Source organism: Saccopteryx leptura, chromosome 3 (assembly GCF_036850995.1).
Source record: "Saccopteryx leptura isolate mSacLep1 chromosome 3, mSacLep1_pri_phased_curated, whole genome shotgun sequence".
Classification (NCBI taxonomy): domain Eukaryota; kingdom Metazoa; phylum Chordata; class Mammalia; order Chiroptera; family Emballonuridae; genus Saccopteryx; species Saccopteryx leptura.
In genome coordinates this window covers 27,819,455-27,834,643 of record NC_089505.1, presented here as the reverse complement: position 1 = coordinate 27,834,643, position 15,189 = coordinate 27,819,455, and the positions used below count along the sequence as shown (strand labels likewise).

General features: G+C 41.0%; 1 protein-coding gene across 2 annotated transcripts in view; it reads right to left on the bottom strand.

Moving 5' to 3' along the window:
- The window catches only part of MAP3K5 (mitogen-activated protein kinase kinase kinase 5), a 193,445-nt gene that overhangs the window by 42,911 nt on the left and 135,345 nt on the right, over window positions 1-15,189 (bottom strand). For both annotated transcript variants that reach the window (XM_066373149.1, XM_066373148.1), the window contains exons 15-17: window positions 8,356-8,489; window positions 1,827-1,954; window positions 672-808 (exon numbers count right to left, since the gene is read on the bottom strand). In XM_066373149.1, coding sequence (XP_066229246.1) covers window positions 672-808; window positions 1,827-1,954; window positions 8,356-8,489 — 399 coding nt within the window. The remainder of the gene's footprint in view (window positions 1-671; window positions 809-1,826; window positions 1,955-8,355; window positions 8,490-15,189) is intronic.

The following is a 15,189-nucleotide window of genomic DNA, read 5'->3' as shown; positions in this document are numbered from 1 at the left end:
GTATGATACGTTCAATGATGATATTCGTCCTCTCCCAGTCACTTGTACTTTCATTTCTAGGTAGTTTTACTTTCTTTCTGGGGGGACTATTTAGGGGTAATCAAGAAGCATATGGGTTGATTTTACAGTAGCAATATTAACTTACTTTTCCATAGTCTAGCCTTTGTCAGAAATTGATTAGTTCTGAATATCTTCTTTTTAAAGAGAATCTACTAAATTATCTAATTTTAGTTTAATACATACATATATGATAGTTGTGAGAAGAGACTTCTTTTTTTCCCTCTAATCATTTATTCATTGATTCAATAAATATTTACTGAGTCACTACCACAGGCAAGGGTACAAAGACGAACCGGCCTCTAAGTTCCCAAGAGCAAGGTCCACATCCTGTTCAATATGGTTCCGCTGTGCCAACTCTCACGCAGAGCAGGGCCAGGCACGCAGGGGAAGGTTCGTCTTTGTTCACTGAACATGGCTAAGGAGTTATTCCTTAAGTAGGTTAAGATATGAACATCAATCACTGACTTAAGAGTGGAATGTTAGCTTATATTTCTATTTCAAGATTTACTTATTCACCATTCTAAGTTAATACCTATAACACAATATGGCTTTTGCAAATAAAACAATTGCCCACAAAGGAATTTAGGAAAATGTATCCTAGCTCATCCTACCTTTATATCCCGGTGAACGATCTGATTGTCGTGGAGGTACTTCAACCCTTCGAGGATTTGCTTTGTATAAAATCCAATTGTTTGCTCATTGTCTTTCAAGGGGCCCCACTTGGAACGAAGGAGAGCAGAAAGACTTCCTGTAAAGCAGGGAAAAACCGCAAAATCAAATCTTAATCCAAACGAGTTCTTTCTCTCTTTATTTTTTTTAAAGATTTTATTAATTGATTTTACAGAGAGAGGTGGGAAGCAAGAAATGTCAACTCATAGCTGCTTCACGTTAGTTGTTCACTGGTTGTTTGCCGTTATGTGCAAGCTGTGGGTTTCTAACTCGACCTCAGCATCCCAGGTTGCCGCTCTATCCACTGTGCCACCACAGGCTAGGCCAAACGAGTTCTTTTTTTTTTTTTTGTATTTTTCTGAAGCTGGAAACGGGGATAGACAGTCAGACAGACTCCACACGTGCCCGACCGGGATCCACCCGGCACGCCCACCAGGGGGCGACGCTCTGCCCACCAGGGGGTGATGCTCTGCCCCTCCGGGGCATCGCCCCTTTGTGACCAGAGCCACTCTAGCGCCTGGGGCAGAGGCCAAGGAGCCATCCCCAGCGCCCGGGCCATCTTTGCTCCAATGGAGCCTTAGCTGCGGGAGGGGAAGAGAGAGACAGAGAGGAAGGAGACGGGTGGAGAAGCAGATGGGCGCTTCTCCTGTGTGCCCTGGCCGGGAATCGAACCCGGGACTTCTGCACGCCAGGCCGACGCTCTACCACTGAGCCAACCGGCCAGGGCCCCAAACGAGTTCTTTAAAGTACATTAATAATGTAACACTAATTTAAGCTAACATTTGTCGGTTATTTACAGTGGCTTAGGAACTATACTAGACGCTTGGGCTCAGATATGAACAGGCAAGTGTCCCTGCTCTGAAGATGCTCATTATCAAATAGTAAGTAGTTAAAAGCTCCTCACTTGCTAACTTCAATAGAAGTCGTGATAATTGATATTAATATTTCTGATAATTATTGTTTTCTAATGTCACATGGCAACTTTTCTTTTCACTTAGACAAATTAAGAGCTGTCAACATGTAAATCCCATTCAATTTTACTGCTCTTCAAGGCCCTAAGCATTTATCATTTTTAAAGGAAGAAGAGTATCTCTTACCTCCTGGAACCTGCTCCATGAAGATCTTAATGAAACCATTCTCACTGAAAGAACCCAGATACTGGACAATATTCTTGTGCTTCAGATGCTTATGCAATGCTATTTCTTCATGTAGGGGCTGGGAGTATCTGAAAGACATGCAGATGTCGATGAGCTAATTAGGAAGCCAGACTTGAGCGTACAAACTTATGCAATATAAAATGAAAATGTCAGCTAAATATATACCCATGTATAAAATCAAATATGACCATCTAAGGGCTTTATTTCTAATAACATAACCTCGGTGAAGCTGGAGCGATGGTAGGATCTCAGGGGAAATGTGTCAGGCACTATTCTAAGCCTTTTGTATATATTAACTCACTTCTCACAACCACCCCCTGAGAAGGTAGTTAGTAAGATGACCATTGTATAGATGAGGAAACTGATTCAGAGAGGATGACTAACCTGCTCAAGATCTCAGAGCTAGTAAATGACAGAGTTAAGATTTGAACCCAGGAAAATAGAAATCATCCACATAGTTCAATGTCCAAATTTACATAATTTTGGCCTCATAACATAACTTTATTATGGCCTCATAATTTAACTTAACTATTCCAGGAGACTCTTATCCGGGAAGATAAAAACTGTAAATAACTTCAATGCTAGTTGCAGAACTTACTGAAAGGCCCATCAACTCTTCAATAAAAAACATACAAACATTTATATCCCAAGTTTCCTTGAGCCCCTTGCCTTGAAATTCTCACACTATTGTGTTCGTCAATTCTATTACATTAGGCTTTTAAAAAGCCAGTCCTAACCAAGACTCTACACTGAAAGACCAGCTTTCAATCAGACTTCAAAATCATGTACTTAGTATATGCTGTTTTATCAAATTATAAAATGAAAGTATTTCACATTACTATAAAACTTGCAGGCTCTTTTTTTTTTTTTTTTTAGACAGAGAGAGAGTCAGAGAGGGATAGACAGGGACAGACAGACAGGAACAGAGAGAGATGAGAAGCATCAATCTTCGGTTTTTCGTTGCGACACCTTAGTTGTTCATTGATTGCTTTCTCATATGTGCCTTGACTGTGGGCCTTTGGCAGACCGAGTAACCCCTTGTTCAAGCCAGCAACCTTGGGTCCAAGGTGGTGAGCTTTGCTTAAACCAGATGAGCCCGCGCTCAAGCTGGCAACCTCGGGGTCTCAAACTTGGGTCCTCCACATCCCAGTCTGACGCTCTATCTACTGCGCCACCGCCTGGTTAGGCAACTTGCAGACTCTTAAAAATCTTGAATCCATTGTATCTCTAATATAATTATTGTATAACTAACTATGGTAGGATGTCAGCAATGATAAAGAGCATCAAAACTATTCCCTAATTTCTTTTTCTGCTGTATAATGAAGGCTACAGATGTAAAAGGCACTAACAGATTAAGTATAAATCTGATGCCTCATAACTTGCTTCAGTCCTACATGCAATAAATGGTCAGATCACACAATGGCAAAACCATGTAAGCAGAATGGATTTTCTTGAATGTCAATAACAAACACTGGAATTGCTTTGTATTGAATAATACTGTTTTCATGAAGATTTTCAGGGCAAGCTATAAACCAAAGCAGTATCAGATTACAAAACAAATCTGTTTAATTTAAACACACTTTTGTAACCTGTGAACTACTCAGAAAACTGCCAACAAAAAATGGACTTTTACCCATTTTATTTCCTTTAGAATAGCTCTAGGAACTATGAAAGCAGCTAGTAAACAGAACTCTTTAACAGGATGTCAAAGACAACACCACCATTTTGGTAAATGCTTGAATGAGAGAACATGAGAAATACCAGTATGGAAAGTTACCAATAAGATACTTCGGTAATGACTCTCAAATATGAAGACATTTGCAAGTTATGTTTCCTCATTTGGTTTAAACACTTGAATAACACTAGTTGTTAAGGTTGCTCCTAATATGCATGAAATAAATTAGTGGCAAATATTGGACTTTCTTGTACAGATTTAGAAAATCAAGATGCCCTGGCCGGTTGGCTCAGTGGTAGAGCGTCGGCCTGGCGTGCAGAAGTCCCGGGTTCGATTCCTGGCCAGGGCACACAGGAGAAGCGCCCATCTGCTTCTCCACCCCTCCCCCTCTCCTTCCTCTCTGTCTCTCTCTTCCCCTCCCTCAGCCGAGGCTCCATTGGAGCAAAGATGGCCCGGGCGCTGGGGATGGCTCCTTGGCCTCTGCCCCAGGCGCTAGAGTGGCTCTGGTAGCAACAGAGCGATGCCCCGGAGGGGTAGAGCATCACCCCCTGGTGGGCAGAGCGTCGCCCCCTGGTGGGCATGCCGGGTGGATCCCGGTCGGGCACATGCGGGAGTCTGTCTGACAGTCTCTCCCTGTTTCCAGCTTCAGAAAAATATAAAAAAAAAAAAAAAGAAAAAAAGAAAATCAAGATGACTAAAGAACCTTAAGTAGCTAACTCAGTTTGTGATGAACCAAAAGGTTCCCATCTCCTGATCCTCCACTGAAGATCAATCATGAAGGTTTAAATGTAACAGCCTGGAGAAGCAAATATATGGGCTCCCTGCCACCCCGCGCCTCAACAACACACAACTACATTATGTAACCAAAGGTAGCTCAAAAGTTACAATAATAATCGGGATTCACCCTAGCTAAGAATAGGAACTCTTCTCCAATATGGAAATGATGAGGAACACCCAGCAGTTCTCACTCATTGTAAGTGAAAGTGTAAGTGTGAACATGCCAAGCATCGATGAGCGTGAAATTATAGTTTGTTCAGGTCAATAAGCTATGCTTGTCGATGGGAATTACAAGGAAATCCTATTTCATCTCAATTAGCTGTAACAACAACAACAACAAAAGGAATGATACAATCAGAGATGCTTATATATATTCTGCTTTGAAAAGTTATTAATCTACATTGTCTCCAGAACGCCTACTCTGAGTCAAATTTCCACTACAACCATCTAAACCAGGGGTTCCCCCATCGGATGGGCATTTGCATCCCTTGGAAGGCTTTTAAAAATATCACAGGCCTATCCCAGAATTTTGGGGGAGGGGCCTAAAAGTCAGTATTCTTAAAAGTTCCCCAATATGCTGTAATATACAGCTGGGTAAAAAAAAACACCAAACAAAAAACTGATCTAAAAAAATAGCTCAGGGGTGGGGAGAATGTTAGAGGGGGACGCAAACCTGAGATTAGATGGGATCATGACCGCATACTCCCGCCATCTGTCTTACTACCTCGGACTCTCTAACAAGGTGCTTTTAGTGGGAAAGAAGCACAGAAGACACTTTGTTGCCATGATCCTTCGTTACAGATGGCAACGTTTAGTGTATACTGGATTATGCATTATTCACATCCACTCTACCACTTTAGTAATTATCCTGTCTAATTGCTTTCTTTTAAAATGCAACGTCAAAACCTCTCCAGGGCACATAAATAGAAATATTCTTGTGTGCGTTATCTCACAATACCATGATAGACTTCACTATAATCTTCTTTTATTGGTAAGAAGAAATGCCCTGCACCAGCTGTTCAAGAGACAGGCCGGTCGTGCACATGTGTTTGAGCAATCCACATTATGCCAAATGCACTGTTACAGAACGGGACCTTTGTTGCTGCTGGTGTGCTCTGTGTCTGCATAGCGGCAGCTGAATAAACTGAAGTGACAAGGATGATGTAAAAAGTAGCTTTCTTCCAGGGGATGTTGCTAAGGTCAGTGAGTTTGCTGCTGCAATTTGATAATGACAACCCCCTTAAACTTTACATTATTTCACAATCTATTTATATATTACTTAACCTATAGGGATAGTTACCACAAATTTTAATGTGACAAATTTATATATAATACTGTGGGCATTTAATGAATAATTTCTACCACTTTCATAAGAATTCATAAATATATCTTATGAATTAACCCAGATGAAACTCTGCGACAACAGCAGAGAAAAAAATATATGAGAAACCATACATGTGTCAGACAGCAACAGCTGTGTGTCCACCTAGTATTTGTTCTTCCCCTTTCTATGGTTTTGTTTGTAGACACATGGCCAGCTAAACTACTATTGAGTTTCTAAGCTTCCCTTGTGGTTAGGGCTAGTTACTTTTGGCTAATAAAACAGAGGTAAAAGTATGCTGGACACTTCTGGAAAAGTGTGCCTTCCTTTCCTTCTGCCTGCAATGCAAATCTGCAGGCTGGAGGCTGAGTGGTCCCTGCGACAGTCACACACTAAGGATGGAGAGGCAGAAAGAGCGATGGACCTAGCATACTGGTGGCATGGGAGAGTGTCTCTTTCAGCATGGGGTTTCTTACAGAGGGAAGACGTGCTAGAAGCCACGAGGCAGCAGATTTTATGACTTGGGAGAAGAGAGAGTATGGTTGGAGAAGCAAATGACAGAACAGAACAACAGAGCCGGGAGCAGCAGAACATCCTGTGACCACGGTTGTGTCTCCCCTGGACAGCGTTCTTGTTTCCAGAGAGTCCCCATGATGTGTGGCTCATACCATTTCTTTACGTATTTCTTCTGTTCTTTTCTCTCTTTTCCTTCTAGTATTCCACGGGGCCTATGCTACACTGCTTGTAGTTGACCCACAGTTCCTGGATATCTTTTCTCTCTTCCAGTCTGTTCTTCCTGGCTTTTCAGTTTTGGAAGATTCTACTGACATGGCCTCAAGCAGAGGCTGAGCCAGGCGTCCGGCCCATCAAAGGCATTCTTCTCTTCTGGCGCAGGGTCTGATTGCTAGCTTGCCTATGTAGTTCTTCCTTAGGGTCTCCACGTCTCTGCTGACACCGCCATCTGTTCCGACAGGCTGCCTACTCTATCCAGTAGAGCCCTTATCATGTTTGTCATAACTCTTTTAAAGTCCTGATTATTCCAACACCTTGGCCACATCTGAGACTGGTTCTGATCCTTGCTCTGTCTCTTCAAACTGCCTTTTTCCTTTTAGTATGGTCTGTAACTTTTGTCAAAAGCCAGACATGGTATAACAGGTAAAGGAACTCTGGGAGGGGAAGCGGTCTACAGTCCCACCATTAGGTCTCAGTCTTCCAGTAAGCCTGTGCCACTGGGCCGTGGCCTTCGCCAGGGCTTCTCAGTCCCCCGCCACCCCTCAGGGGGGACAGGGTGGCTAGAGAGGGCTGCAGCTGGCTGTCTCCCTTCTCCCAGGTTGGTCAGTCTCTGATAACACTCCAACAGGGTAGACCAGTGGTTCTCAAACTTTTTGAAGTCAGGGCACATTTAAAATCCTACAAATAATTGTAGGCACACTATATACAAAGTTCTGAGAAATATGTTATAATAATTAAGTCAAATATTAAAGGAAAAATATAAAGTCCAAGTGTGCTTTTATGGTAATTAAACAAAATAAATATGACAAAATTAAATTTATTCTGAAATTAAAAAATATTTTTTATGTTACATTTTTTGTTATGCTTTTTAGAATTCGTAAAAAAGAGGGGTTAAAAATAAAAAAGTTATCTTTTTATATATATATAGATACATTCTTAGTAAGATTTAGCAAATGTGTTAAGTTTCTTCATTCATACATATCATCTTAACTTTACACCAAACAAAGGATGGAAGAAACTTGCCTCCAGTCTTTCTGGGGAACATGGGGGGTAGTGTAAACAATCCAGCACCACAGCTTAACAGCCTTTTGCAACCTAATCAGGCAAGTGAGGTGGGGGGTTGGGCAGACTGTCAGTTTACAGCTAATTCCCCACACCTCTGTCCCCCAAAAATCTAAACTCCAAAAAACCCTGTTGGTTTTTTGGTCCCCAACAGGTACATCTTTCCAGGAATACCATAGGGCACACCTGGAAATCTAGGGTGCACAGTGCGCCCTGGTGCACACTTTGAGGACCACTGGGCTAGACCCTGGTAAAAACAGTTTCTCCTGAGGGCAGGCCTTGTTGAAAAGAACAGAATGTTCTGGCATACTTCAAAATGGTTCTTCCTGCCCCGCCCCCTCAGAAGTGTGAGAGGGTTCTTCTCCTACACTCACTGTGAGGACCTAGTGGTGCTGCTGGAGGCAAAGCTCACAGAAGTGTAGGACTCTCCCATGCCCCCTCCAATCTGCGGGCAGTGGCTTGTCCTGTGATCCCACTTCTCTGACGGATCTAGGAAGAACTGTCGATTTCTGTGCGTTTAGCTTTCTATTTGTTGTTAGGGTGGAATGCCAGCTTCCAGCCTCCATCATGCTGGCCTGGGACCTGGAACCTCTGGTTCAAACTATTTCAGATGACACTGATTCCCCAGCCATCCATATATTAAACCAGCTGCCCTCCGACACAACCTGGGTCCAACACACACAGGGCTCTTCTCTTCTCTACCCTTAAGAGTCCTTCCCCACCAGGCTTGTAACTGAAACACTACATGATGCAGCAGCTAAACCCCACAGGGAGCTAATTAAAACAATGGAGTTTTCTGACAGACTTTCATTATTTAGAATATCACCAAAATATTTCCTAAAAGGCTACAGACAACCCCAAATACCTTAGCAACAGCTTTTTATGAACCACAATGACCATACCTGCTATCTCTCTCTGGGATTTCCTTAATAGCGATTCTGACCTGGTTGCTCAGGTCTCGGCCGGCGTAGACGATCCCGTAAGTGCCTTTCCCTAAAATGACTCTGTCTCCATTTTCGTCGTATTCATAGTCATACTGCAAAAGGAGAAATGGGAAGAGGAGATGGAAACATTAATTGCATTCTACATTCTGAACATCAACTTTCTCCAAAAGCATGTCTCCTTATTTTAGCAGATGGCTTTAATAAAGGCAACAGTCAGATGAAATTCTAAAAAGTGGCTTCAAGAACCAAAGAATAGACACTCGACATACAACCCATAGTGTGCTCATGTTTTCACAACTGTTAGGAGCACAGTGGGGACTACATATTTAAATCCACAAAAGTGTTTTTTCAAGAGTCCACTTGGATTCTTTTACCCATTAAATCCTGTTTTTCATCGATTCTAGGGAGAAGTATAATTAGCATCAATATCTGTCATATCTAATTAATCTTTTGTTTTGCAGCTTCTGGTGCTGTTAAACTATTTCACACCCTACCAGGAAAATAAAACCACTCAAAGGCTTTGGGTAAGAAGGAAAATTATTTGAGGTTTTACTAGTAGTTGACAATGAGAAAGCAAGGGGTTATTTTTATATCACCTCAATTCCCTAAGACTAAAAAGCTGTTTTAAAGACAGACCGTAATTGAAAAATAAAAAATGATTTTAAAAATAACTAAAACAACAACAAAAAGGAAAATGAAAAATAGAAAATTTCATGTTTGATGTAAAAAGGAAATACATACAGCTCTATACCCCAAACTGTCAAGCATGTCAGTCAAACATGAAAAAACTGGTTCAAATATAAGGGGTTAGAGAGCATCTGGTAGAGCCCTCATCAGACTTAGAGGTGTTATCCACAAAGGCATACCCTTTGTCTCAGACTGGAATTACGGGATGCAGGGCCATCAAATGACCAAGCCACATCTCTGTAAAAATCCAGTGTGAAAACACGGACCAGTAGAGAGATCACAAGAATGAGATCCTTGTATTGTCTACATTTTGCTGGAGCGTCAAACTGGCAGCCACAGCTAGATTCTACTCACAGAAAGGTGACTTCTTACATTTTTGAGCCAGCAGCAAATTAAACATTAAGACTGACAAATAACCCCAAAGAGGACAATGATCATGGATTTTGACATTCATTCACAGAACAGCCTTAAAATATATAAAGCAGAGCTGCTAAAATTACAAAGAAAAATAGTCAAATCTAAACCACAATAGGTTTTAATAGAACTCCTATAGAAACTGATACAGCGAGATGACAAATTTACAGTAGAGACCCTAATGGCACATTTAACAAATATGACATAGACAGAAAGAGCCTTGCAACCAAATATAAATTCTTTATGTGCATTTTTGAAAAATATGTAATACTAACTGTTCACATATTCAGCCACAAAGAAAAGTCCAACCAGTTCAAAAGAACTGGTATCAGAAAAGAGCAGGATCTTTGACCGTCGGATATTAAAAATAACATGGCCAACAAATATATTTGAAAACTGACTTTTGCACTTTAAAATAATCAATGAATTGATCAATGAAATGATTGTGGGAATTACCTGTCAAAAAAAAAAAAAAAGAGAGAAGGAGAGCATTACATATCAAATGCCCACAGATATAAAGGTACGTAGATGAAAATTTTCACGGCCTTAAAGAATTGAATTAGAAAACAAAAAATTTTAAATGATTAAATTAAATTGTCAAGTCAAAGAAATATAGAATGGATAGTTTTTTACTGTCCAATGAGAGTAAGAGCGGATTTCTGGTTTTGGCAACATGGTAGACTAAGTACCTGAAAATCTTTCTGTGAAAAACACCTAGATAAGATCTAGCGAGGCTTACAAAAAAGTACAGAAGACTGTCAGGAGCTATAAATAAAGAGGAAAAGGAACAATTAGAAGGTTATCACAAGAAATTATGTCCTTGCAGCTATGGTATGACAATGGCACAGGGCTTTTAGTCTCATTAACCTAGGGCAGAGGTTGGCAAACATTTCTATAAAGGGCCAGATTCTGACTACTTTCTGACTTGTGGGCCAGCACTTCTCACCTCTGCCACTGTAGCATGAAAACAGCCCAGTCATTATATCAACAAATGGGCACAGTTGTGCTCCAATAAAACTTTATTTACCAAGAAGTGGCAGATGGATTTGGCCTTTGGGCCATTGTTTGACAACCCCTTATCTGGGACATTTATCTTTTTTTTTTTTTTTTTAATTTAGTGATACAGACAGAAAAGGGAGAGAGATGAGAAGTATCAATTCTTCATTGCGGCACCTTAGTTGTTCATTGATTGCTTCTCATATATGCCTTGACTGGGGGGCTCTAAGTGACTCCTTGTTCAAGCCAGTGACCTTTGGGTTCAAGCCAGTGACCACGGGTTCATGTCTAAAATCCCACACTCAAGCCGGCAACCCCATGCTCAAGATGTTGAGCCCACGCTTAAGCTGGTAAACTTAGAGTTTTGAACCTGGGTCCTCAGTGTCCCGGGTCGACGCTCTATCCACTGCACCACAGCCTGATCAGGCAAGGGACATTAGTCTTAATGCCCAAGAGTGGACAGGTCTTGTGTGCCTACACTATGAGAAGAGCTAGAACACACAAAACTAAGGTCCTTGAAAAACTTTAACTTGGTGAAAGGGTAAATTAGAAAAAAGTCAACCCACTGTGCTGTGAAACAAAAAGAAAGCTTGTCTATCTCAGACCAGCTCTGTGTGGACAGAAATGAGTCTCCTCTGAATACTTTCAACCACCGGCTGGCTATTATTCCTCATGCTGTTCGGAGTTCAAATTTACACTTAATCATAATACCCATAATTGGTCTTGAGCATGGGACATCCCTGGAGCTCCTAGCAGAAACAAAGCAAAAACATTTTAAAGAGAGATCCCCTTAAAGGCTATGCAGGATTCTCACTGATAATGGACCACCGAAACTCAGCTTACAATCCAAAAAATATATTAGGAAATAATTCATGACTAGTGAAAATTAGCTTATTTGACAAACATCAATCTCTAAAACTTCATAAATTATTAAAAAATAATTTATTTTTCAATATACAGAAAGTGTATATTAAGTAAATTCAACATAAGGATATTAAATAAGAAATAAAAAAATGACAAAAGGATAAAAGATACTCTAAAAAAATGGTCTAATTTGAGACAGCATCAAATAAAAGAAATCAATCCCTAAAATAGGGAGAATAAAAATAAATCCACACTCAGATATATTATAGGAAAACTACAGAATAAGAAAGGCAAACAGAAGATCATAGAAGGAAGACGAGATTAACAAGAGCAAATTACCTACAGATCTACAGAAGTAGGTAGCCAGATCACTTTGCACTCTTCAGGGTACACATTCTCCAATGAGAGACCATTGTTTCGGAGCAGGAAGCAGTGGGCCGTGCTGTTACCAGCTCCAGCTCATTTGTTTCCAACAGGTTTCCAAGTCTTAATAGAAAGCAACCAGGTTGTATTCTCTCATGGGAAACTATGGTCAGTACCATGCCAGGACTGTGAGCACTGACCTCCCTATCACGGACCCTTCTCTGGCTGAGGACAGTGTCAGCTTTCCCAGCGGCAACCCTGGGTACCTCTTCCTAGGTTCCCCCGGGCACATTAGAGAATGCTGTTATTCTGGCTGCGAATGTAAGGCTAAAGATTATCCTCACCCAGAGCAGAAGACCAGGTACGTTTTCAGGTGAGAGAAAAGGGAGCAGGAATCGGTTAGCAATTTCCACAGACTAGGAGATAAAACTGGACTCCCGCGAAGAGGCAGTAAACGTAGTCCAAACACGCCACCTGAAGGAGCCCCCGTCTCCACACCCAATTCCTGTGGCTTGAATTTCTGTCACTCTGAGCCAGGCATGCTGGGAATCTGCAGCCAGGTCTCAGGCCAGCAGGAGGCAGGGCAGGAACCAACACCGAAGGAGTTCATCTTCCCCAGTGTGTGCTCGCTCTCAAAGGGGAAAAACCTGTACTCTGAAGCTGGCATTACCACCACCTTCAGTTATTATAATGCTTTATTGTTTAAAAGAGAGTTAACTTTCAATAACCTACTTCATTCGATGGTCATAATAAGCCCGTGTCACAGCAGGGAAGTTCTATGATTAATGGCAATTTACAAAGGATCAGAAATATCTTTTCCAGTGAGAAAATATGTGGTTTTAAACCTAGCTCATATGATTTCAGATTTTGTGTTCTTTCTGCTATAGAGAAATCCTTTCCTAGCATAAGAACTTAAAAGGTGAATATTAGTCCTGTTTCCAAATGCCTATAGTATAAAGGTGTCCCAGAATACTATCAATATCCACGGGACACCACTGGCTTTTTCAAGCAGACAGCTGGCTGACCTCCGGTGGCCATCTTGGATTCCATTCTTCCCTTTCCCTTGCTCCCTGTATCAAGCTGATTGCCAAATGCTGTCAGATGTGTCCTCGCCGCTATTACCCAGATTAGGCCCTTCTTATTTTTCTTCTATACTAATTCTACAGATTCTTTAAAAAAATTTTTTTTAATTAAAGTATAGTTGGCATACAATATTATATTAGTTTTAGGTGTACAACATAGTGATTCAACATTTACATATTTTACCTGTGATCACCATGACACATCTAGTAGCCATCTGTTACCATGCAAAGTTAATTACGATATTATGGACTAGATTCCCTGTGCTGTACTCTATGTCCCTGTGATTTATTTATTTTAGCTGGCCTAGCCCTCCCCCCTCCTCTCTTATTGCTCTGTTCTCCCATTCATTTCTCCATTAGGTTGACAGTAAACTTTTCAAAGTCCTAAGTTCCAAAGCGAGCTTTCTAGTGTAATGTCCGTACCACTGTTTCTGTTTTATTGGTTCCTTGTTACTTTCAGGATCAAATCCAAACTCCCTAGCACAGCACAAACACCCTTCAGGATCTTATTGCAGCCTCTGTCTCCAACCCTGTCTCTCGTCCATTGCCTCAAAAACTCTCAGTGAGGTTCCTAAAATCTTTCTTCCTTTACACATGCTGTGTTTTCCAGCTAGGTACCTCTTCTTCATCCTTGAAAACCAAGCTCTGGGGAGCTTTCCTGAACCTCAGAATCCGGGTTGGGTCTGGTCTGATACACTCTAGGGCTGTCTGTACTTCCTCTAATACGCATTCATCATCCTTCGTCCCCTTGCCCAGCCTGCCTCCCAGTCTGGACGCCGACTGAGCTCTTCGAGAACTGAGACTTTATCTTTAATTGCTCTATCCCTACTCTTAGCAAATATATGGCTTGTAATAGACACTCAGTAATTATTTGCTTAATTAATTAATCAAACATAGAAAAGTTGATAAGAACCTTTTTTTTTTTTTTTTCCTAATCAGGTTCCCCAACCAAACATTTAAAGTCATTATCTCTTAATTTTTTCGGCTGAAAGGAGTTTTGCCACAGGGATATTTATATAGCACGGTGAAGGATATATAAGCCTAGACAAAAGTGCTCAAGTTTTAGTTTCCCTTGTGAATGTAAAGCATCAAACAACTATTCTTTTTTAAAAGCGTATTCATGAGTCATAGACTCCTGTTAGAAACAGTCAGAGTAAAACTCAAAAGGACTTTAATAAGACAAATGTGAGTGAAAACCATTCCAATGAATAATTGCTGCTTGGTTTCTTTTTATCTTTTCTTTCTATTCTTACAAGACAGAGAAATAAATTGAAAAGGCAGGTTTGAGGAGACTGGCCTGGCCCATTGGGACAGAGAATTATCTATGGGATGGCCAGAAAACGTAGAACAGAGCTGGGCCAAGAGGCAAGGGAAGACAGGGTATGTTAAATGACAAAACTGGAGAAAAAGAGGGGTGGGGAAAGGAGTGTTTTAAAAAATAAAAGGTAGGATTACACTGCTTATATATTTTGCATTTTATTTCTATGGCAATAGGCAAGCAAATCAGGTTGTTGCTAAGGGAAACGACTGCATGTTGAAGCAACGATGGGAATACTTCTAGAATCATCCCTCTATTGTTGCCTGGCCAGAACAATCTAAACTGGTGCTGGGAGGAAAATCAGCGTAGGAAGACAGTATTGGCAAAGGAACATGACAAAGCGCTGATTCACTCAGTCCCCGCATGGTCAAGGGGCCGGCCAGTAACAACCACCTTCTAAAAATCCACACACTTCCCCCTGCACTGAATTACATGAGTGGTTACCTCAAATGCCCAAATTGTACCTGGTTAATTTTCAGTATTGCCGTCTTAATACATAAATGTGAAAAATATAGATAACGACTAATCGTAGCAATAGAATGCTAAAAGTTCTGTAGGTACAAGGATCTAGTTTGACTGCTCTCTCCTCCCTCAGATCTTTGCTCAATCATCCCCTTGTCCACGAGTCTTCCTGGCTTCCTTGTCTAAAACTGCTCACCCTGTTACACTGTGACTTCCTAATTCCTGCCTTGCTTTATTTGTCTCCTTAACCCTGATCATTATCAAACATGCTACCGATTTTCCTTATTGATGTTGTTTACTGTTCCTCTTCCACTAGAATGTAAGATCAGCAAGGGCAGGGATTTCCTCCATGTTGTTCCCTGCTATTTCCCCAGCACTCACTGGACACCTAGAAAACACAGTAGGTGTTCAATAAATATTTGTTGAATGAACTGACGAAATACACTTGGACCCATAAATGTGATGTGAAGATTATTTTAAGCTGAATGAAAACATCTAAATAAGTAGCAGCTGTAGAAAAAAAAATCTTATCTAAACTTCTTGTGCTAATTTAAGCAAAGCCTTTTATACAGAGTGTCATCCCAAAACGCCAAGGTTGCAGGTTCA